Genomic DNA, 22,750 nt, shown 5'->3' on the forward strand with positions numbered 1-22,750 from the left:
TGCCACCCCTGCCATGGCAGGGACACCTCCCACTGTCCCAGGCTGCTCCAAGCCCCAATGTCCAGCCTGGCTTTGGGCACTGCCAGGGATCCAGGGGCAGCCCCAGCTGCTCTGGGCACCCTGTGCCAGGGCCTGCCCACCCTGCCAGGGAACAATTCCTGCCCAATCTCCCATCCAGCCCTGCCCTCTGGCACTGGGAAGCCATTCCCTGGCTCCTGGCCCTCCATGCCTTGTCCCCAGTCCCTCTGCAGCTCTCCTGGAGCCCCTTTAGGCCCTGCAAGGGGCTCTGAGCTCTCCCTGGATCCTTCTCCTCTCCAGGTGAGCACCCCCAGCTCTCCCAGCCTGGCTCCAGAGCAGAGGGGCTCCAGCTCTGGAGCAGCTCCGGGGGCTCTCTGGACTCTCTCCAGCAGCTCCAGGACTTTGTTGTCCCACTCTTGCAGCAGCAGGTCCTGGCTGGGGTTGCTCTGGGAAGCTCCCAGTGCTCTGCCACAGAAATGGATCCCTTGGAAGAATTAATTCCCCTTGGAAGCACCAGACCAGTTTTACAGCTCGAGCCCCCTCCTTGTAACACATTTTCTCCTTTCCAGGTTCAAAACCAGAACAAAGGAATTGCAAATCTGAAAAGCCAGCCTGGCTCCCACCATGAATTTTCCAAAGGGCTGTAACAAAAGCTGTGAGCTCAGAGAAAAGGACGGGAAGGGAAACTTGGGATACTGAGACATGAAAGAGAAGCACAGGAAGGAGGGAGGAAGGAGGGAGCAGGAGGGAAGATGAGCAGCGCCGCAGCCCCTCAAGGACCTGCCCACAGCCCCCCGTGTTCCGGAGGCTCCGGAGCCGCGGCCGAGGACGAGCCGTGTCCCTGCTCCTCTTGAGGGCTCAGCCTTTGGCTCTCCCGCCTCCAGCAGGTTGCCCCACGGGCTCCGAGCCGCACGGCGCCGCTGGCCACGAGCTGCAGGCCCAGGGGGAAGGCCCTGAGCTCGGCCTCCCGCAGCCGCTCCGCCAGCGCGGCCTCCGTGTCCCCCACCTTCACCGGCACCGGCTCCCGGTGGATCACGGCCCTGGCGCCCGGCTCCTCCTGCGGGGGGACCGAGGGGCTCAGGGGAACGGCTCGGGACGGCTCTGGGCGCTGTGGGTGGAGCACAGGGCCGGGGGAGGGCAGGGGGCTCGAGGGACAGCCAGAGAGGGGACGCCTCCATGAGGGACAGCTCCAGGAGCTCGGGGGCACCGCGGGAGGAGAGCGGGGCTGGCACATTCTGGGAGGAGGAGAAATGGGAATAAACCACCCCACAATGCAAGGGAAGAAGGCGGGACCTCAAGCAAGCCCAAATGCAACCCCAAATCTTCCTGGGTTTTACTGGTAACAATCCCAAGATTCCCATTCATTCCTGTTACCTGTGCCTGTTTCTGCCCTCAGAAAGAAAAGAAAAAAAGCAAATTCCTAACTTCCAAATTTTCCTAACTTCCCAGTTCTGAGGCCACTCACCAGGACGAAATGCACAGTGCAGCCTGAGACTTTGAATCCACTTTCCAGGGGCTCCTGATGGGCATTTCCATCCTTGATGCGTGGGAAAAGTGATGGAGAAGCATTCAAAATTTTCCCTGGGCATCAGTGTGAGAGGAGAAAAAGAAATTGATAATCTGAACTGAATTTCCTTAAAAATAAAATGAGATTAGATCATCACTTGAAGCCCTGAGCAGCGCTGCTCTGATGTGAGGGAATTCTGCTCTTCCAGGAGCACAGGTGCAGCAGCATTCCCAAAGGAGCCTGTCACTCCTGAGCAAGGCCTCAGGAGCTGGCACTCACTCACTGCTCACCCCTCACTCACTTGGGGCACACGTGGAGCTGTGTCAGGGTGTGCAGGGCACCACAGGAAGGAGGGGAATGGAGGAATCCACCTCTCTCCCATTTTTCTCTGAGTGGGAACAGCAGGAGGTGAGTTCAGCAGGACTCCCCAGCACAGCTCCCTGGCAAAGGATGGGATCAAACTCCGTCCCTGGGCAAGGCACAGACCCACCCCACACCCCCATTTTGCCCCTCTCTCACTGCTGAGGCAGCAGAAGGGGCTCCTCTGGCAATCCTCAGGCAGAATCCCAACACAGTCCCACTGCAGAGGGAATGGGAGCACAGGGCAGCAGTGGCAGCAGGGCTGAGGGATTCAACCAAAGGACAAAGAGCTCTGACAGTGGAATCCTGGGGAGACCAACCACCCCTGGTTCGGTTTCTCTTTTACATTTCATTCCTTACCTTTCCATTTTCGGAGAAAAGGGCTGGACAAAACCCTCATGAATCCTGACAGACAAATCAGCTCCACAGAGAATTCCTCCAGGACTTGGTCAATGGTGCTGTCGAATTCCGAGCGGCTCCCGTACAGTTTGTGATCAATCACCTGGAACAGTGAAACAAAAGCCACCTCAAGGAAACAACTCAGTGGGATTGAGAGCAGCTGCTTGGGCAACAAAGAGAAACAAACTGGATTCAATCCAGGCCACTCTGTGATTTGAAAGGAGGGTGCAGTCAGGTGGGGCCGGTGTTTTCTGCCATGTCCCAAGTGAAAGGGTGAGAGGAAATGGCTCTAAATTGCACAAGGGGAGGTTCAGATTGGAGATTAGAAATCATTTTTCCTTTTTAAGAGTGGTCAGGCATTGGAATGAGTTGCCCGGGGAGGTGGTGGAGTCAACTGGCCAGACCCTCTGGGTGAGAGGAGGAGGAGCTCCTTTATTTCTACCCCACCTCTCATTCTCAGCCCCCAGGTGAGTGCTGATTCCTGACTCTCCTGAGGGCCTTCAAACAAGGGGCTCACAAAGTCTCTGTGAAAGTGTGACTGAAGTTTGAGATCACTTTTTTTTTTAACGATGAGTCAGAAAAATGTCACGTGAATCCAGCTCAGGGGCTGAAGAAGCTGCTGAACCCTTCCCATGCAGGGACAGCCTCTAGCAGGGTTTATTTCCATCTGTGCACAGCTGTAAAAACAGCTGCTCAAACCCACTTGATGGCAGAAGGGGGAGTTCCTGCATTTGCCATCCCAAGTCATGGAGTGTTCTCAGAAAGTGCTGATGGTCCTTGCCAGGGGATTTTATGGAACAAACCAGGACAAATTCCTCTCCCAAGGAGCTGCTCTGTGGCCCACAGGCAGAAGAAAAGACTTGTGTGATGTCACTGAAAGGGACTGGGCACAATGTGAGACACAGGTTTTCATCCTGGAGAAGAGAAGGCTTTGGGAGACCTGAGAGCCCCTTGCAGGGCCTAAAGGGGCTCCAGGAGAGCTGCAGAGGGACTGGGGACAAGGCATGGAGGGCCAGGAGCCAGGGAATGGCTTCCCAGTGCCAGAGGGCAGGGCTGGATGGGAGATTGGGCAGGAATTGTTCCCTGGGAGGGTGGGCAGGCCCTGGCACAGGGTGCCCAGAGCAGCTGGGGCTGCCCCTGGATCCCTGGCAGTGCCCAAGGCCAGGCTGGACATTGGGGCTTGGAGCAGCCTGGGACAGTGGGAGGTGTCCCTGCCCATGGCAGGGGTGGGATGGAATGGGCTTTAAGGTCCCTTCCAACCCAATCCCCTCTGGGATTCTGTGATTCTAAGGAAGGGTAAATCCAGGAGACAACACATTTCTGTGCTTTGCAGAACCTGAAGTTTGACTGATTTCAGCCAAAGCTTGAGGCTCGTGGGCTGCAGTCTCAGACCCAAACCATCCATTTAAATCCCTTCCCTGGGATGTAGCACTCACTGCTGAGCTGGGAAAGGCTCCCAGAGCCCAGTGGGGACTCTCAGCTCTGCCTCTCCTTCCAACTCTGTGCTCCATCCACGGGGAAAACTTCACACTGAAGTGAAACCTCAGTGCTCAGCAAGCATTTCCTGACCATCCACGGGCTCAGCAGCAGGGAATAAAAAGGAGAAGGGAATGTGTCCTTACCCTGGTGGGAATTCCAGCCCGGGCTGCACTCCGTAGCTCCTCCACTCCAGATTTGTTGGAGATGACCAGGACCAGCTGGGCACAACTGCCCGGCTCCCTGGCAGAGCTGATGAGCGCAGGCAGGGTCGTGCCTCCAGCAGGGAGAGAGCAAAGGTTGGGGGACAGATGAGAACCCATGGCCCTGGGAGGGGCTCTCAGCTGCTGTTCTAACAAGGATCCACAGACAGGACTGAGGGGTGGACAGGACTTGGGGACACCAAGTTTTAAGCAGTGCAACACAACCCCTTGACTTGCAGTCAGAGTGACACCCTGGACTTTGAAGGTCCAGAGACTCTACTGAAAGAAAGGCCAGGGGGGACACATCTGAATCCAGCCTCTCCTGTGTAAGGACATTCTCTGTGCCAGGACAAGTGACAGCTCACCTGTTCCAGAGACAAGAACTGCCACTTTCACCTTTCTCTTCCTGGGCTGGGGCTGGCTCTCGGCAGTGGTGTCGTTCAGCAGCTGCTGGGGGCTGCTCAGCTGCAGGGCCTCTGCAAGATTCTCCACTTCAATGTGAGAACCTGTTCCAAACACATGAGGAAAGTGTTAGATTTTACCTTTCCTTCTAAACTGACTTCATATAGTTCATTAATAATGTTTCAATGACAGGAAAATGCATCAGCAATGAATTTATGTCAGCAGTGATAGAGCTCCAAAGGGATTCCCTGCTGGAACACCCCAACCTGCAGGAGCTGTGCTCATCTCTTGTGTTACCAACTCACAGAGTTGTTCACAGAGGCCTTCTCAAGGATTAGTCCCATCTTTTATACCTCTCATGTGGCAAGAGGACACTAAAAACCGTGCTGATGGAGCTGAGGTGACATTTTGGCTGCCCAAACGGTTGGGTTTCCAGAGGGATTTTGGTTCATGTCCTGCTGGATGTCCATCAGTGACACACCAGGATTCAGACTGACCATCATCACACATGACTGTACAAAGCTGTGGCCTACCCTCAACCTTCACATGGATCTGTGGGAGCTGGGGAGGGGCTGGACAGGAGGGGAGTTGATCTCCATGAGTGTGGTAAAATATCCACTGATGTTTGGGACAGTCAGCACAGGAATATCCTGAAGCCTCAGGGAGGGGGAAGAGGTTATCCAGGTGCTGCCACCCTGAAACAAGAACTCACTGCTCATTTATTTAGTCCTGAAATGTTGATGTGGAGGTGTCCAGTAGCCTCCAGCCTAGTGAAACAACAGGGAAATGGTGTGAACTGCACAACAGGAACAGGGAGTCTGTTCAGTCCCACGAGGACACCTGCTCACCTGTGTGACAAGGGGCAACCACCTTCCCAATCAGCCAGGCCTCCTGCTGCCTCTGGATGTCCTGGAGAACGTGCTGGGCCAGGTCCTTCTGCACAACCAAGACGGCCCCGATCCCACAAGGAAAGGTCTGAGACATCTCCTCTGCAGAGAGGTTCCCCTCCTTGTAGAGCCAGCAAAAGATTTCAGGGATCTTCCAGCTGAGAGCATCTGGAAAAGTTTGAAATTTGTGTGTGGGCAGCACAAATGTTTGTTATTACTTTTTATTTATTATCTGCAGTAACAGTGGTGTGTTACAAGAGCTGATAGAACCCAGTTCTTGCTATTACAAAATCCCAGGATCCCTGAGGCTGGAAAAGCCCTCCCAGCCCAGCCAGGCCCAGCTGTGCCCCATGCCCACCTTGTGCCCAGCCCAGAGCACTGAGTGCCACCTCCAGCCCTTCCTGGGACACCTCCAGGCATGGGCACTCCAAACCTCCCTGGGCAGCTCTTCCCAAGGCCTGACCTCCCTTTCCAGGAAGAAATTGCTCCTGGTGTCCAGCCTGAATGGTTTGGGTTGGAAGGGACCTTAAAGCCCATCTCAATCCACCCTCTGCCATGGGCAGGGACACCTTCCACTATCCCAGGTTACCCCAAACCCTGTCCAACCTGGCCTTGGAAATTTCCTTCTTTCCTTTCCCATTTCATTCTAGAGAAATACAGCCCAACACACACACACACCCCCCTTCCTTCCCCCCTTCCCCTCCCCACTCTATTTTTAGACTCACATGAACATGGTTTTCTTTACTATTTCGAATTTCTGAATTCTTTGCCCAATTTTGGCTTCATCAGAAAAAAGTTCTCCCTTGCTCACAGATGTCAGATGTTGTGGGGAAGCTACCAAGAAAGTGCATTAAATGTGTGTATGTGGAGCAAACCATGCAAATTAATTCTCCCACCAAGCCTCACTGTTTAGGACAAAAGGTGTTGGAGAAGACTGTGTGCTCCTCATGACACCTCTCCATACAAAACATCTTGACCAGAGATGTGCTGCCCTTAAACTCCTCTGGAATTTCCCTTTTTCTGTGAAGAGTGCTGCTCATGGCTTGGAACAGGAATGGTTTTGGCAGCCCCTTGGAAAGCACCACTTGGGGCCGTTCAGTCTCCAAGTCTGCAGGGACATTTCTGAGGATTCCACAGCTGAAGCTGAAAGGCCAAGGCTGTGCTGTGCCTGAGCTTTGTCACACAGGAAGCCCTCAGGCACTTACCCAGGATGGCGCTGACGTGCTCGGGCAGGACCCTGGAGATGCCCCCCAGGAGCCCCTCAGCTGTGGGGGCAAAGCCCTTCACGTGCCCCGAGCGAAGGACAGGCAGCAGAGCTGGGCTGAACATCTTCCCTGGGGTCAGCAAAACATCTCCTGCAAACAACAGTGTCAGCTTAGTGCTTCTGTTTAAAACCTCTTGAGAGGTTTAGAATCAAAAAATCCCAGAATGGGTGGGAAGGGACCTCAAAGCCCATCCAGTGCCACCCCTGCCATGGCAGGGACACCTCCCACTGTGCCAGGCTGCTCCCAGCCCCAATGTCCAGCCTGGCCTTGGACACTGCCAGGGATCCAGGGGCAGCCCCAGCTGCTCTGGGCACCCTGTGCCAGGGCCTGCCCACCCTCCCAGGGAACAATTCCTGCCCAATGTCCAGCCTAAATTCTCCCTCTTTAAGTTTGTACCCATTACTCTTGGTCCTGTCCCTCCATCCCCTATTCCCAAGTCCCTCTCCAGGTCTCTTGGAGCCCCTTTGGGCCCTGGAAGGAGCTCTGAGGTTTCCCTGGAGCCTTCCCTTCTCCAGGCTGAATTCAATGAATTTGTCTCAAAGGTGGGGTGTTTTGTGGGAATGCTTCCCTGAACAGGTTCTCTCCCAGTCCTTGTAGCAGGCCTTGGGAAGGAGGCAGAAGTGCTGCCCACTCTCCCAGAGCAGTGGACACCAGCCCTGCCCAAAAGACCGATTAACCCAGGCTGATGGGCACAGCCCTTGGCAGCCCCTGGCCATGCGAATCCCTTGGGAAGAAGGATACCACACCCAGAGTGGTGTCCCCGCAGCTGCCCGGGGCTGGCGAGGAGCAGTGCAGGGAGGATGCCAGGAGGATCTTGCGCACGACGCCGAAGGCGCGGCCGGGGATGCCGGGAGAGCCCAGGCCGAGCAGCACATCGCCCTCCTCAGCCCTCGGCAGCCCCAGCAGCCGCTGGCCTCGCTCCACCGCTCCCACCACGAACCCGGCCAGGTCACAGTGCCCAGAGGGACACGGGGCCGCCACTTCTGTCACCTCCCCACCTACGAGGGAGAGAGGGGTCAGCACCTCCTGCAGTGGGGTTTGTGTTCATTTTAGAGTCACAGAATGCCAGGATGGTTTGGGTTGGAAGGGACCTTAAATCCCATCCCATTCCCACCCCTGCCATGGCAGGGACACCTCCCACTGTCCCAGGCTGCTCCAAGCTCCAATGTCCAGCCTGGCCTTGGGCACTGCCAGGGATCCAGGGGCAGCCCCAGCTGCTCTGGGCACCCTGTGCCAGGGCCTGCCCACCCTGCCAGGGAACAATTCCTGCCCAATCTCCCATCCAGCCCTGCCCTCCCTCAGCTCAAAGCCATCATTGTAACACCGTTTTAAATTTATGGCATCTCCTAAAATGAGCAGCATATGCAGGGACACACAGCCTAAGAATTTTCAGATCTCTTTTTAAAATCCTTCTTGGTTTCTTACTTCACCTCAAGACTCCAACAAACCAAAGCTTCATGAAAGAAGAAGCATTTTTATAATTATTATTTCTGGTACTCATGTGGCACCTCCCTGCTAGGACTGAGTGTAGAGGAATGGAAGGAAAACATTAACGTTGAAGAATGTCAGGCTGCCAGCTCTGTTCTCCTTTGTTCAGGGATAAAGAAGGAAGAACAAGGATCCAAATGCACAAATACTAAACCCCTTCTTCCTGTGCTGACCCATTTTACAGACAAGGAAGAATTTAAGCACAAATTCTCAACTGTTTTTTCCACCAAACAGAAACCAACAATTCCAGGGCCACATTCTGCCTCTGCCTCTCAAGTCCATTTCTCTGGTGATAAATTCAACATCAGAACCTTCAAATCCCAGAGGAGAGGAGTGTCCATACCCAGGAAAGCACACCCTGCACTCCTGCAAGCCTCAGCTATTCCTTCTTTTATTGTTTCCATCACTTCAGCATCGAGTTTGCCACAGGCCAAATGGCTGAGGAAGAAGAGGGGCTCAGCTCCCTGAGCCAGGAGGTCGTTGACACACAGGGCCACCAGGTCCTGCCCGATGGTGTCGTGTCTTTTACAGACCTGGGCAACCTGCAAAACATGGTGGGAATGAGAAACAGGCAGAACTCGGTTAGTAATCACTGAAATCAGCAGAAACCTTCTTTTCTCTGAAAGGAATCACTACAGGACTTTCATGAAGGACAGAACCTGGTGCATTACCTGGTTTAAAGGAAGAGAAAATAGCTCATTTTCTTACAGAGCAGGGAAAAAAAACAGAAAAATCTATTTTGCCTTTATCTTGGAACATTAGTTCAAATTCCAGCTACAGCTACCCACGAAGTGTAATTTTGGGTGGGTTTTTTTGTTTGCTGTTTGGAATATTATCATGGAACCATGGAATGGTTTGGGTTGGAAGAGACCTTAAAGCCCATTCCATCCCACCCCTGCCATGGCAGGGACACCTCCCACTGTGCCAGGCTGCTCCAAGCCCCAATGTCCAGCCTGGCCTTGGGCACTGCCAGGGATCCAGGGGCAGCCCCAGCTGCTCTGGGCACCCTGTGCCAGGGCCTGCCCACCCTCCCAGGGAACAATTCCTGCCCAAGCTCCCATCCAGCCCTGCCCTCTGGCACTGGGAAGCCATTCCCTGGCTCCTGGCCCTCCATGCCTTGTCCCCAGTCCCTCTGCAGCTCTCCTGGAGCCCCTTTAGGCCCTGCAAGGTCCTTAATAAAGCACAAACAGTTCCCTCAGGGAAGTTGCTGTTTGGTTTTAGAAGAAGTCCTCAAGGTGTCTGCATTTCACAGGTAGTAAAACCTGGTGTTGTGGCTTCCATAAAGTGCTGACATTTCCAGCTCTCAGGAATACCCTGGAGCATCCTGCTCAGCTCACGGGGCTGCAGAGGGACAAAGATTGCACACAGATCACAGAATTATAAAATCATAGAATTATTTAGGGTGCAAAAGACCTTGAAGATCATCAATGAATAAATTTTCAAGGAGGTACCTTTTAGTGACACGGTTCCACCTGTGCAGAAAAACCCAGGACAGAGGGATGGGCGAGGGGAAAACGTGGATAAATATCACTGGATTCCAAATGATGAGGGAACAGCACGCAAACAAAGTCTGGGCTTGGATTCCTGATTGATTTCCCTGGCTGCTGGATTTAGGAGAGCTATGGAAATGGGCATCCCATGGCCTTTGCTGCATGACAGCACCTCCCTCCCACTGCTCCAGGAACAATCTGGGCAGGCATCGGCCAACTTTGCCTTGGCCAAGGAAGAACCTTGGGAACAGTCTGTGGAAACACAGTTGGGAATGTCTGTGTGCCAAGCAGTTGGAACAAAGACTCACAAGGGCCAGCACCAATCACTTTTTCCTGCTCAGAGGTGTCCCAGGATGTAGGACTTGAAAAGACCTTTGGAATGACTCTGCCCAGTCTCCTGCTGTTTGTTATCCTGGCATTAAAGGCAGAAACCATTTGAAACAAGGGATATTGCTGTGCTTGACAGTGAAAGGAGCTTCAGATCTCCACTCTCCTGATGGCTGAAAACCTCCTGATTTAATATATAAATAAATCCCCGGGTCAGCTTATCCTGATTTGATACATAGATATATCCCTGGCTCCATTTATTCTAATTCAGTACATAAATGTAATTCCTAATTCAGCTTATCTTGTGTGTTCTTGGCTAATTAAAATTCTTTATCTCTTGGCTTCTGTTCCCCTTTAATGTTTATTTTTTCCATCCTTCCTTTCCCCGGTGCTCTGACAGAGGTACCTGTGCTCCCTCTCTCTGTAATTTATTAGGCTGAGTCTGCCAGTTCTCATTTCAACACCTCCCTGTGCTCCTCCACACAGATCTTTCTCAAAGCCAATGGACCCTCTATTGTATAGCAGAAATTCTGGGATTTAGTGCCTCAAGTGTTCAGCTAAATTCTTGGTTTATTATCATTTCATCCCAAAATATCCACATTCTCAACACACCATGCCCAGACCTTGCACAAATTACCATTTACAAAGTTCAGGTGCCCATTGCAGTGGACTCAGGAGTGTTTGTAGAGCTCAGGAGGGTGCAGGTGGTGGGACTGGCTGGGGCACTGAAACAGCCCTGGCAGGTGACATCAGCTTTGCTGCAGTGGGGCTGCCAATTACCTGCAGTTTGGGTCCAAGGCTCTTGGTCTGGGACACCAGGATGGGATCATCGTAACCAGATGCCTTCAGGTCAAAGAAAGCAGCAAAGCCTCCTCCTTCTGAGCGACTTCCTGCCAAGTACAAACATGGCAAGGATAGGATTTATGGGAAATAAAAAGACCCAAAAACTCTCACCAAGACAAGAACTGCACATTATCACAGAATTCCAGGATCCCTGAGGCTGGAAAAGCCCTCCCAGCCCAGCCAGGCCCAGCTGTGCCCCATGCCCACCTTGTGCCCAGCCCAGAGCACTGAGTGCCACCTCCAGCCCTTCCTGGGACACCTCCAGGGATGGGCACTCCAAACCTCCCTGGGCAGCCCCTGCCAAGGCCTGAGCTCCCTTTCCATGGGGAAATTCCTGCTGCTGTCCACCCTGAGCCTGCCCTGGCCCAGCCTGAGGCCGTTCCCTCTCCTCCTGTCCCTGTTCCCTGGCAGCAGAGCCCGACCCCCCCGGCTGCCCCCTCCTGTCAGGGACTTGTGCAGAGCCACAAGGTCCCCCCTGAGCCTGCTCCTCTGCAGGGTTTCTATTACTAATATTGTATTTATTTATTTATTTATGGTATTCCCATTATATTCCTCTCCATTCTGCACCTCTAGGAAGCACAATCACCTCCATGGCAAGGCAGGCATTTCTTAATTAACCATAAGAAGAGTGACAAGAAAGAAATGAATTTTCTTTCTTTGTGCTGATCCCAGCCCAGTTTCCCGAGCTCAGTTTTAATGCCACAAGAGCATTGCCCACCTCTCAGGGAGAAAAGAACCAATATTCTGAGGGGATTCCCAGATTCTTCCCAGTCCTACCTGCCCTGGTGCCTTTCACAGCTGATGTTGGTGGCAGATGACTCAAAGCGTCCCTGGTTACAGCTCCCACGTGTCTGTCCTTGTACATCAGGGCCCTGTGGGGAGGGAAGGACGTGCTGGCAGCAGCAGTGACCCATCAGAGATGGCCCAGATGTGAGGGGCAGGAAGGAACATCTGGGCTGGCCCCGTGCCAGGGCCTGTGCTCACGTACAGGGGCTGTTGCAGCAGCCGCAGGCCCCGGTGCCCGATGTCCCTCCTGAACGTGGCCCCCTGGAAGTGGATGGTGGCCACGCCCCTGTTGGCTTCTCCCAGGGCTTCCATCAGGTCCTGCTTGACAGCAGTGATGGACAGGACTCTGCCACCGCTGGTCACCACCCTGCCATCCTTCAGCGCTGTGCCCCCATGGAACACCTGCAGCCCCAACTCCTTGGCTTGCAGAAGCCCTGCAAAAACAAAAGGAATCCTCTGGGGATTTTGAATCACATTCTCTGTTGACAATCACAGAATCAAGGTGGGAAGAGCCCTCCAGGATCACCCAGTGCCACCCCAGCAGCACCAGCAGCACCCCAAAGCCTGTCCCCAAGGGCCACATCCAGACTCCTCCTGAGCACTCCCAGAGACAGTGACTCCAGCACTCCCTGGGCACCTCATCCCAAGGCCTCACCACTCTGGCAGGGAAAAATTGTTTCCAATCTCCAACCTGAGCCTCCCCTGGTGCCATTGGAGGCCATTTCCTCTCCTCCTTTCCCTTGGCACACGGCAGCAGAGCCCGACCCCCCCTCACTGCCCCTCCTGGCAGGGAGCTGTGGGGAGCAGTGAGGTCCCCCCTGAGCCTCCTTTGCTCCACGCTGAGCCCCTCATCTCCCTCAGGTGCTCCTCCTAGGATGGTTTTTCCAGATCCTTCCCCAGCTCCAGTCCCTTGTGTGGATAAAACACTGAATATTGAAGTCCTTTTATCAGGCAAGGGAGAAAAACAATAAAGGTTCCCCACTTCCTTTCTTCTGAGAAACAGCATCACCAGTGAAGGGCAACCCACTGCACTGGCCCCAGGAATCCCCTTCTGAGCCATCCAGTAAAACATCATGAAATTCCAGACTGGATTGGGCTGGAAAGTACCTTAAAGCCCATCCAGTGCCACCCCTGCCATGGGCAGGGACACCTCCCACTGTTCCAGGCTGCTCCAAGCCCCAATGTCCAGCCTGGCCTTGGGCACTGCCAGGGATCCAGGGGCAGCCCCAGCTGCTCTGGGCACCCTGTGCCAGGGCCTGCCCACCCTGCCAGGGAACAATTCCTGCCCAATCTCCCATCCAGCCCTGCCCTCTGGCACTGGGAAGCCATTCCCTGGCTCCTGGCCCTCCATGCCTTGGGAATTGTCTCTCTCCAGCTTTCCTGCAGCTCCTTCAGGCCCTGCAAGGCCACCCTGAGCTCAGCCCAAAGCTTCTCCTCTCCAGGCTGAACAATCCCAGCTCTCGCAGCCTTTCCTCCCAGCAGAGCTGCTCCATCCCTCTGCTCATCCTGCTGCCTCCTCTGGCCTCTCTCCTACATGTCCATGGATCTGGGGCAGCCCAAACATAAACAAAGAGATCACACAGGAACAGAAATAAGGGATCCAGAAGCCACCACAGGACATATCCCTACCCTGTGCCAGGAAAGCTGTGCTCTCTCTGGGAACTGGGAATAATTTGTGCAGGGCTTTCCTACAGGAAATCACAATCCACAGCCATTTCCTGTCTGGATTCTCCCCTCTCCCTAACATTAAACCATCAATGCTGATGTTACCTCAGCACTCCCCCACTATTCCCTCCTGCCCACGCAACACAATTCCCTACAAACACCTGGAGCTGGTACCCCACAAACACTCACAGGTCTGACACAGGGAAGCAAAACTGTTCAGGGTTTTGGGGTTTTTTTTAGATTCCTGTTTGGAGGGGAGGATAAGGGAAGAGGAGGAGCTGCTGCCACCACCTGGGAAAATGAAAACCAAGCAGAGTTTTCTCCTTTTCACGGGCTCAAGGGATTCTGATATATCCAATACCCAAATGGATATTGATATCTCAATCAATGTTGAATGCCTGTATGAATCCTGAATATCTATGTCTAAAATCTAAGTTGATATTGATTACCTATATGAATATTGAACACCTATATCTAATATCTGAGTTAATATTGAATACCTATATGAATATTGAATATCTATCTCTAAAATCTAAGTTGATATTGAATACCTATATGAATATTGAACACCTATATCTAATATCTGAGTTAATATTGAACACCTATATGTAATATCTAAGTTAATCTTGAATACCTATATGAATATTGAATATTTAGCTCTAATATCTAAGTTAATATTGAATACCTATATGAATATTGAACACCTATATCTAATATCTGAGTTAATATTGAATACCTATATGAATATTGAATATCTATCTCTAATAGCTTAGTTAATATTGAATACCTATATGAATATTGAACACCTATATCTAATATCTAAGTTAATCTTGAATACCTATATGAATATTGAATATTTAGCTCTAAAATCTAAGTTAATATTGAATACCTATATGAATATTGAACACCTATATCTAATATCTGAGTTAATATTGAATACCTATATGAATATTGAATATCTATCTCTAATAGCTTAGTTAATATTGAATACCTATATGAATATTGAACACCTATATCTAATATCTAAGTTAATCTTGAATACCTATATGAATATTGAATATTTAGCTCTAAAATCTAAGTTAATATTGAATACCTATATGAATATTGAACACCTATATCTAATATCTGAGTTAATATTGAATACCTATATGAATATTGAATATCTATCTCTAATAGCTTAGTTAATATTGAATACCTATATGAATATTGAACACCTATATCTAATATCTAAGTTAATCTTGAATACCTATATGAATATTGAATATCTAGCTCTAAAATCTAAGTTAATCTTGAATACCTATATGAATATTGAACACCTATATCTAATATCTGAGTTAACCTTGAATACCTATATGAATATTGAACATCTATCTCTAATAGCTAAGTTAATATTGAATACCTATATGAATATTGACCACCTATATCTACTGTCTAAGTTAATCTTGAATACCTGTGTGAATACCGAATATCCCTGTGCCCACCTTCCCCAGCCCCTGGGGCCCTGTGAGGAAGGTGCCCCACTCTGGTGATCCCAGGGCAGATGGAGGAGGCTGCAGCGCTCCTGTTTCAAAGGTCACAGCCCCTGAGGTCCCACCCTGTCCTTCAGGTCTGGCTGAGTCCATGTGGCCTCCTGGCCCCAGGCAGGAAGGGCAGGCTGTGCTGCCAGCACTGCCTCAGGCTCCCGGCACTCTGTGCCAGTGCTCCCCATGGCCGGGGCACAGCTGCTCCAGGATGACACAGTTCCATCCTTCCCCATCACCTCCTTGTCACAGCAGCAGCAGCTGAGAGCAGATTTAACGCTGCAGGTGAGAGATCTCAGTGAGGAGCATTCCTGCCCCAAGGACCAGGAGCAAGGAGCAAGGCAGGCTCAGAGGGGGATCCAGGGGAGCTGTACAGACCTCTGGGAGCAGAGGGAGATCCAAACCCATGGAAGGACTAGGCTGTAATTAAATAAAGAACAACCTGCCAGAGTTACCTGTTACCTCCATGCCTTTGTCACAGTCTCCTGGGTATCCTGGGCTGGCCATGACCACACACACAGCAGTTCTGTTCTCTGACCAGGCTGGCATGGAGCTGCAGAGTTTGCCATCAATTGTTGCTTGAATCACTTCATAAAAATCATTTTTAAGCAGAGGGAGAATTACCTGTAGAAAGTTTTCAGAGTGATGGACATTAACTTTTATTTTGCTGGCTTGCTGAAATTCACCTTAGGGAAAATTCAATTGGTGGAATAAAACCTGTGTATGCCAAGCCAGTAGATTTGGAAACTCTGGGTGAGCATTCCATTTGCAGCATCTTTTGGCACCAGTCATTAATTCAGAAACACAAGGTGTGAGCTTATGTAGAAGGAACACGAATTTAGGCCCCTCCCATTCTGCTTCTATCCAGAACCACAGAATCTGAGGGACAGTGTTTTAACTTAAAACCTTTAACTAATAATTCACAGGAGCCAATGAGCCAAAATTTTAAGTTACCTCAGACATTGTCTAAGATGTTCACATCCAGATCTTTCCCTAGAAATAAACTACAACAGTAAGAGGTAAAAGAATGGAGCATCATTAATTTTCCAGTGTGTTCCACTCACCTGGCACTGGGGATCCCCAAACTGGCATTTAAAGTTTAAAATCTTCACCCCCTCTTTGGTCAGCATCAAACCTGTTTGCAGCACACCTGAACACAAAGAACACATCCAAGCAAATGAACTTAAACATTTCTTTCTTTCTTTCAAGAACTTCTTTAAATGAAACAGAGCATTTTGGAGTTTGGGATTCATTTCTGGAAATCAGAAGGCATTAGGAGCAAGGGTCCTGCAAGCACTTAGATGCAAGTCATAATAATTCCTCAATACCCGCAAAAGTGAGAAGCAGCCACCTGAGAACAGGGCACCACATTTCAAACCCCACAAAGCAAAGGTTCTCTGGCATCCTGCACCCAACTCCGTTCTTACTCAGGCATTGTAAAAAAAGGCCCCAAAAAGCAGAAACTAAAGATGTGGGTTGGATCCCAGCTCTTAGAGGTCTGAGATCTCTTCAGTCCAACACCAGCCCTTGGCATTACGTGACACCTGTGGGCATCACCTGCCCTTTCCAAAACAGCCTCTTGATAAAGACCTGAAGAAAATGGACATTGTTGTATGTAGGAGTGAGCAGTACAGCAGGACTGAAGTATCTGTTATGCCCTGAACTGCAAATAAATCTGTTTTATTTAAAAATATTTAATAAAATCATTGTGCTTTAAGGAGAAAAGGCCAAAGTTCTCTCCCAAACAAAGAGCTGTGAACCAAATGAGTGAGGCTTAACCATGAAAAATGAGCTGCTGCTGGGTTTTTTTATACAAATAGCATCTGGAACTCAGAAGCAGCCTCAGACAATGGAACTGACCTGGATAGGGGCTTACCTTGGCTTTCAGGTGCTCACTCACCTACATAGGCTGCTCCTTCTTGTCTCATGCTGTCCACGACGTGCTGGAGGATTGCACCCCTGATTTGCTCTAGAAGAGCTTCGGGAACCTGACAACCAAATCAAACCCACTGAGGCAGTGCTGGCATCTGCTGGCCTTGCTGGGAGGCCTGGAGTGAGCAGATGCCTGAGCTCTTTGCTGCTGTCCCAGCCCAACCCTGCTCCTTCCCTCGGGGTGCTGCTGCCTGGAGGATGGAAATTCCACTCCTCTGCCTCCCGAGGTGGTTTGTAAGGAGGTCTGGGACTGGCAGCCTGGGCTGAACACAGTCAGAGTGTTTCTGTCCTTGGACAAACCCACACTGATGTGTTGGAGCAGCTTATTTAGAGCAGTGCTTTAAGAACCAACAAGAACCCCCAGGTTATGTCACAGCACAGAGGTCCCAGGCACACAGGGAATTCTGCAGGGGTTTTTGATGTGATGTGAATGGGAGCAGAGGAACACCAAGTTTAGGAGTAAGGGAAGAGGTAAAAGAGAGCTGCTCCAGAGAACAGTGGCTGATTAAACCCCAAAGAATGACTGTTAAGGTTTGAGCCTTGGAATCCACTCCAGGAGACACCGGGGTGGAAGCAGAGGGGGCCCTAAAGGGGCTGTGCTGAGCAGAGGCTGGGGGGCAGCAGGGGCCGTACCTGAGGCACGGGGCAATAGGCTCCCATCCCGGCAGTGCTGGGGCCCTGGTCCCCGTCCAGCAGCCGCTTGTGGGGCTGAGCCGGGGGCATGGAGGCCACGGTGACACCGTCGGTGAAACAGGAGCACTGCGGGGAGAGACACGGGCACAGCGGTGACAGCGGTGACAGCAGCCACAATGGCCACTAGAGGCCACAATGGCCTGGCCCAGGGGACAGCACTGCTGGGCACAGGCTGACGTTCAGTTCTGCTGGGAAATGTAGGAATTGCAGAAGCCCAGACTGCAAGGGACACTAAAGCCCATCCAGTGCCAGCCCTGCCATGGCAGGGACACCTCCCACTGTCCCAGGCTGCTCCAAGCCCCAATGTCCAGCCTGGCCTTGGGCACTGCCAGGGATCCAGGGGCAGCCACAGCTGCTCTGGGCACCCTGTGCCAGGGCCTGCCCACCCTCTGAGTAAAGAATCCATTTATTTCTGCTACAAGCTCATTGGCCTGAGGGATTCATTGTTTCTTTCTCATGTTTAAATAACCGAGAAAAATGGTGGCTCTCATTACAATTCCCTTTTGATGAATCCGATTTTGACCTGTCAGTCACATGGACACACACCAGTCCTCTGGCATGTGAATAGTCTAAAAGAGGCACTAAATATTAGCACAAAGTTATTGATGTAACAAGAATTACCAAGGCAAAGTCCATAAAAACATGGTTTGGGTCACTTTAGGGAAAAAAAAAATCATTTCCCCCCTAAAATAATCACCATAAAAGCAGTATCATTGTTAATGTAGAAGAAAAATCTACTAACAATATGCATTGATTAGCATGACATAGGGCTTATATTGCATGTTATATATATGCAATATATTTATATTTCTCAAAGTGCAAATAAACAACAAAAAAAAAATTCGAAATTTGAAACAATAAACTTGGGTGTGTCTGCAGAAGCACAGCAATAATGCCAAAGAGTAAAAGCACAACATCACACCATCAATCACATACAGAAAGTTCTTCCCCTTGGAGCAGTTCTTCAATAACAACCATCTCTCCAAACATTCTGTCCTATAAAAAACAAAACAAAGTAAATCCCCATTTAGCAGACATGAATCCACTGCCTAAATCCTCTCTTCATTTTCTTTTAACAGAAAAATCAATGTATGTGAGAAGTGCCAGGTTGCTTGAATGCCAGTGGGGAAGGCCAATGGAATTTCATTTGGACATAAGAAGGCAACACTGAAATACTCCTTATCAGGCCTGGGAGACAAGGAAAAATTAAAATTTGGAGAGGCAGGGCAGTGGGACTCAAGGCTGGAACAGGAATTCAGTCACAAAACCTCCAGGCTCTGCCTGAGGCACACAGGAGGAATCTGAGGAGACCCAGGGAAATTCCTGAGTCGAATGAACAAGTTTCTCCCAAAAACACTTGTCTCCTGTAGCTGGAATTACAAACTCCCAGAGTACAGAACACCAAGACTTGGATTGCCAGGGATTAATTAAGGATTTCTCCACCTGCATAATCTCCTGGACAGCTCTGCAGGCCTCCTCCTTGCTGGCTGCAATGGTCACTTCTTTCCTGGCCGCTGGACCCCGCGCCCGCACCACTCGCGCAGGGAAGTCGGAGCTTTAAGGAAAGCAGAGTGGGGGTCAGGCATCCCTACTGCATCCAGGGGATCCAGGGAAATCAGCAGTTTGCTCCTGAATGCCTCCCACAGCCTCCCTTTTTTCCCCAAGGGATTGAAGAATAACCCACCAGGAAAACACATTCCCTGCTAGCCCGTCCTGTCCCGGAGGTGATGGACCCAGAGCCCTCTGGGAACAAGAAATGCAGGAATTCTGCTGTTGGTTCTGACACCAACTCAATGGATATCCTTGGATAGGTCACTGAACTTTTAACACCTCCCAGTTCCTTCCCAGGCTGTTATTTTATTCCTGCCATAGGCTTGGAAAGCTGAACTCCTCGGTGATTTGTAGTTTTACAACACCACATTACAGCTCACAATCCCATTAAACACTCGGGGTTGTGAGGTTAAGGCTGAGTCAGATCTGGCACATAAAGGATCTGTGAAATCTTATCCCACTCTACCTCCCGAATTTCCCCACTTACTCTGAAACACAAACTAAATCCAGACATTAAAAAAGAACAGAGCATCACCATGTTAATTAATGAATTTTAACTTTACCCAGTCACCGTCTGGCTCGTGAACAGCCAAACAAAACATTTTTTGAAGGGCTGATTCTGCACACAGATTTCCTGTTTCCTGAAAGAACACCTTCCTCTCCTTCCCACACTATGATTTCCATTAGGTTAAAGCTCACCCCCAGTTTATACCCAGGCAGGCTCACACCAGGCTCCCTTCCTCCCCATCTCGCTGTGCAGACCTGGGACAGTTTTCCCTTTGGAGCCTTGTGCTTGCTGACAGGCAGAGAAGGTGTTGGCCTTGTCTCCATGGGGCAGCAACATAAACTGGACATTGTTACAGAGCAAGACCAGGGAAAAGGTTGGTTTTAATCAGAAAAACCCTGCAGGTTCCATGAGTTTATCCCACATGGAACACTTGCCAGCAAAGACAAGGAGTCTGGGAACACAACCCCCAGGCACAGAAATGGAACCATTTTCTTTAGTTATGAATATTTGACCAGAACCTTCCAAATCACCATCAGAGAGCATTTTGCTGTATCTGTCTGGGTAGAAATTATAATTAACCCTTATACTAACAGAAAGATTCATTGAAATATTCTTCTCCATTATAATTTTTTGTCTTTTAAATGGCTTATCGAGCATCCTGAAGGAGCGGATGGAAAGAAAGAAGAGCTGGGATCTCAGAACAGAAAAATCAACCTGCTGCAGTTCACAGAATCATGGAATCATGGAATGTGTATGTTGGAAGGACCTTAAAGCCCATCCAGCCCCACCCCTACCATGGGCAGGGACACCTCCCACTGTGCCAGGCTGCTCCAAGCCCCAATGTCCAGCCTGGCCTTGGGCACTGCCAGGGATCCAGGGGCAGCCCCAGCTGCTCTGGGCACCCTGTGCCAGGGCCTGCCCACCCTGCCAGGGAACAATTCCTGCCCAATCTCCCATCCAGCCCTGCCCTCTGGCACTGGGAAGCCATTCCCTGGCTCCTGGCCCTCCATGCCTTGTCCCCAGTCCCTCTGCAGCTCTCCTGGAGCCCCTTTAGGCCCTGCAAGGGGCTCGGAGCTCTCCCTGGAGCCTCCTCTTCTCCAGCTGAGCACCCCCAGCTCTGCCAGCCTGGCTCCAGAGCAGAGGGGCTCCAGCAGCTCCACACCTGCACCTTCATTACCTGTCTCTAATTACAGAGCTCATTAATTCAGCACCTTCTGGAGAAGAACAAGAGCTGAGAAGTTCCCGAGCCCTAAGTGAAGGCCACAGGCACAAGTGACTCTCAGAGGAGCCCCAGTGGCAGCACATTTACCTGATGATGAACCTACAGGCTTCCTGCGGGTTGCTGAAGGCTTTCCAGCGGGCCGTGGCGATCCCGTGCCGATCCAGGAAGGCTTTGCTGGAGCTGCTGTTGGAGGCCAGCTGGGCTGCCCTGGCAGAGGGCCCAAAGCACCGAACTCCTGCTGCCCTCAGGTCATCAACAATCCCTGATCACAGAAATAGCACAGGCACCAAGGGGGCTCCTTGGGGACATCGAGCCATTGACAAAAGGAAATTCCCATCACACCTTTGTTACGCTTTCCTTTGTCTCAGATAATTCATTCATCCTTAAAACGAGGTTCTGAATATCCACTGACCCTCCTCAGCCTGCAGTTTTAAGGCTCTTTAGTTACTAAGCACTCTCACAGTTACCCTCCCCTCCCCATTTTAAAGCAGAATTCAAGGTGCCGATTTTTTCTGTCAACCTAATTATATTATTTGATATTATTATATTATATTATTATATTATGTTTATCACATTATAATATTTTCATCTCGTTTTTACACTTTTTTTTGGGTCAACTTAGGTTTATTTAAGTCTTTGATTAACTTACCAGCTGCCAAAAGAGCTTCTGGGCCAACTAACACAAGCCCAATGTTATGATCTTTGCAGAACTGGGTAACAATAGTGTGATTGCTCACTAATACAGCTGAAAAGGAAAGATAATTAAATGATCACTGTAAAGCCTAAAAAGGAACAGGAGATGAGAATATCTTTTTTCCATCTCCCTAAAAGTCTGATTAAAATCATTAAAGAGCCCACAAAGGGCAAATTGAAACATCAATGTGATAATAACAGAGTCCAAAAGGAACAGGGAACAACTCCAATTTGCACTACTCTTTTTAATACACATCTTCTAACTAATTTATTTGCCACATGTAATCAAGATATATTATTAAAAGCTGTTTATCACAACAATAACAAGTTTGAAAAATAAAACTGGAAGTTTGGAAAGAAATTCAATTTCAATAGCTGAGTAGAGATTTATTCAAAGCATTGGATGATGTAGCTAAATTTAGCTGAGCAGCCTGGGCAGACACAGAGATGTTTCTATTCAGAATTAAGAACTTTGGGCCCTCTGTTCCTGGGTTAAATTTCACTGGAATTGGTCACTGAATTCAAGCACAAAAGTGGAAGAGATGAGGTTTAGAAATACGGTGTCATATGAGCATCACTAGTTTAAGAAGCAAGGCTAAAAATAAATAGAGCAGGGAGTTTTAGGAGGCAGCTCTGAAATCCAGAAACAAAACACACAATAAAAAATAAATCTGCGCCTTCAGTCATTTGTGGCACCAGTAAAAGAAGAGCAACTGGTGCCTCCCCAGTGGGTTTGTCTCAGTTGCTGCAGCACTGGTTGCTCGGCCCAGGATTTGAACCCGCCCTTTTTACCTGAATTGGAGATTTTTCCATTGTCAGCTGTCCCTGCATTTCCCGGGGCCACAAACACGTGTTTCACGTGTGGGGACTGGGCCAGCTTCCAGGCCAGGGCGTGTTCTCTGCCTCCGCTGCCGATCACCAGCACCCGCTCAGCCATGGGCCCCTGGGAAGCACAGGCAGCCCCTGGAGCACCACCGACTTCACAGACCCGGGCCAAAAGAAGCAACAACAGAGGAATTCCATCTCAGTGCTACAGCTTTTAAGTAATATTAACCCAGGTTGTGTCAGAAAGGTGCTTGTAAGCTACGGGTCACGGTGGCTGTGCCAGCAGTGCCACTGGATGGACGCATCGGTCACATCTGGTTTAAATACTGACAACAAATCCACTGGGAATTGTCCCCACTTGTTCCAGCAGAGTCAAGATTTCATTTCTTAAGCACCCACAGGCATGAAGTAATCTTGCCTTGAGTATGTCTCATCAGGTTCTTTGCACAACTACACAGGAGAGGACTAAAAGTGTCATACAAATGCTCTAGAAAAATATTTTTATATCTTCTATATGTTATGGATGTATTTATTTCTATACAAATATACAATTATATAAACGAATTATATGAAATTATAATAAACAATAACCAAATATATACAACAGAACGAAGTCATACATATATTGTTATAAATAAAGTATGTAATTCGTGCTATTATGTATAAAACTGGAATGTAATCAGACCCTAC

At 50.0% G+C, this 22,750-nt stretch overlaps 1 protein-coding gene across 1 annotated transcript; it reads right to left on the reverse strand.

The window, feature by feature from the left end:
- Nucleotides 1-790: 790 nt before the first annotated feature.
- LOC309570852 (trifunctional purine biosynthetic protein adenosine-3-like) lies at nt 791-22,172 on the reverse strand (the record flags this gene model as incomplete). Its single annotated transcript, XM_082277864.1, has 21 exons — nt 791-1,075; nt 1,484-1,599; nt 2,246-2,387; nt 3,907-4,037; nt 4,329-4,469; nt 5,214-5,420; nt 6,458-6,607; nt 7,264-7,515; nt 8,349-8,547; nt 10,603-10,712; nt 11,443-11,537; nt 11,654-11,885; nt 15,092-15,260; nt 15,701-15,786; nt 16,537-16,624; nt 17,202-17,327; nt 18,198-18,257; nt 18,705-18,816; nt 20,630-20,804; nt 21,192-21,287; nt 22,028-22,172. 21 exons carry the CDS (start codon nt 22,170-22,172, stop codon nt 791-793), a joined length of 3,117 nt encoding a protein of 1,038 aa, XP_082133990.1.
- Nucleotides 22,173-22,750: the final 578 nt, after the last annotated feature.

Source organism: Coloeus monedula, assembly GCF_965178545.1.
Source record: "Coloeus monedula genome assembly, chromosome: 3".
Lineage (NCBI taxonomy): Eukaryota > Metazoa > Chordata > Aves > Passeriformes > Corvidae > Coloeus > Coloeus monedula.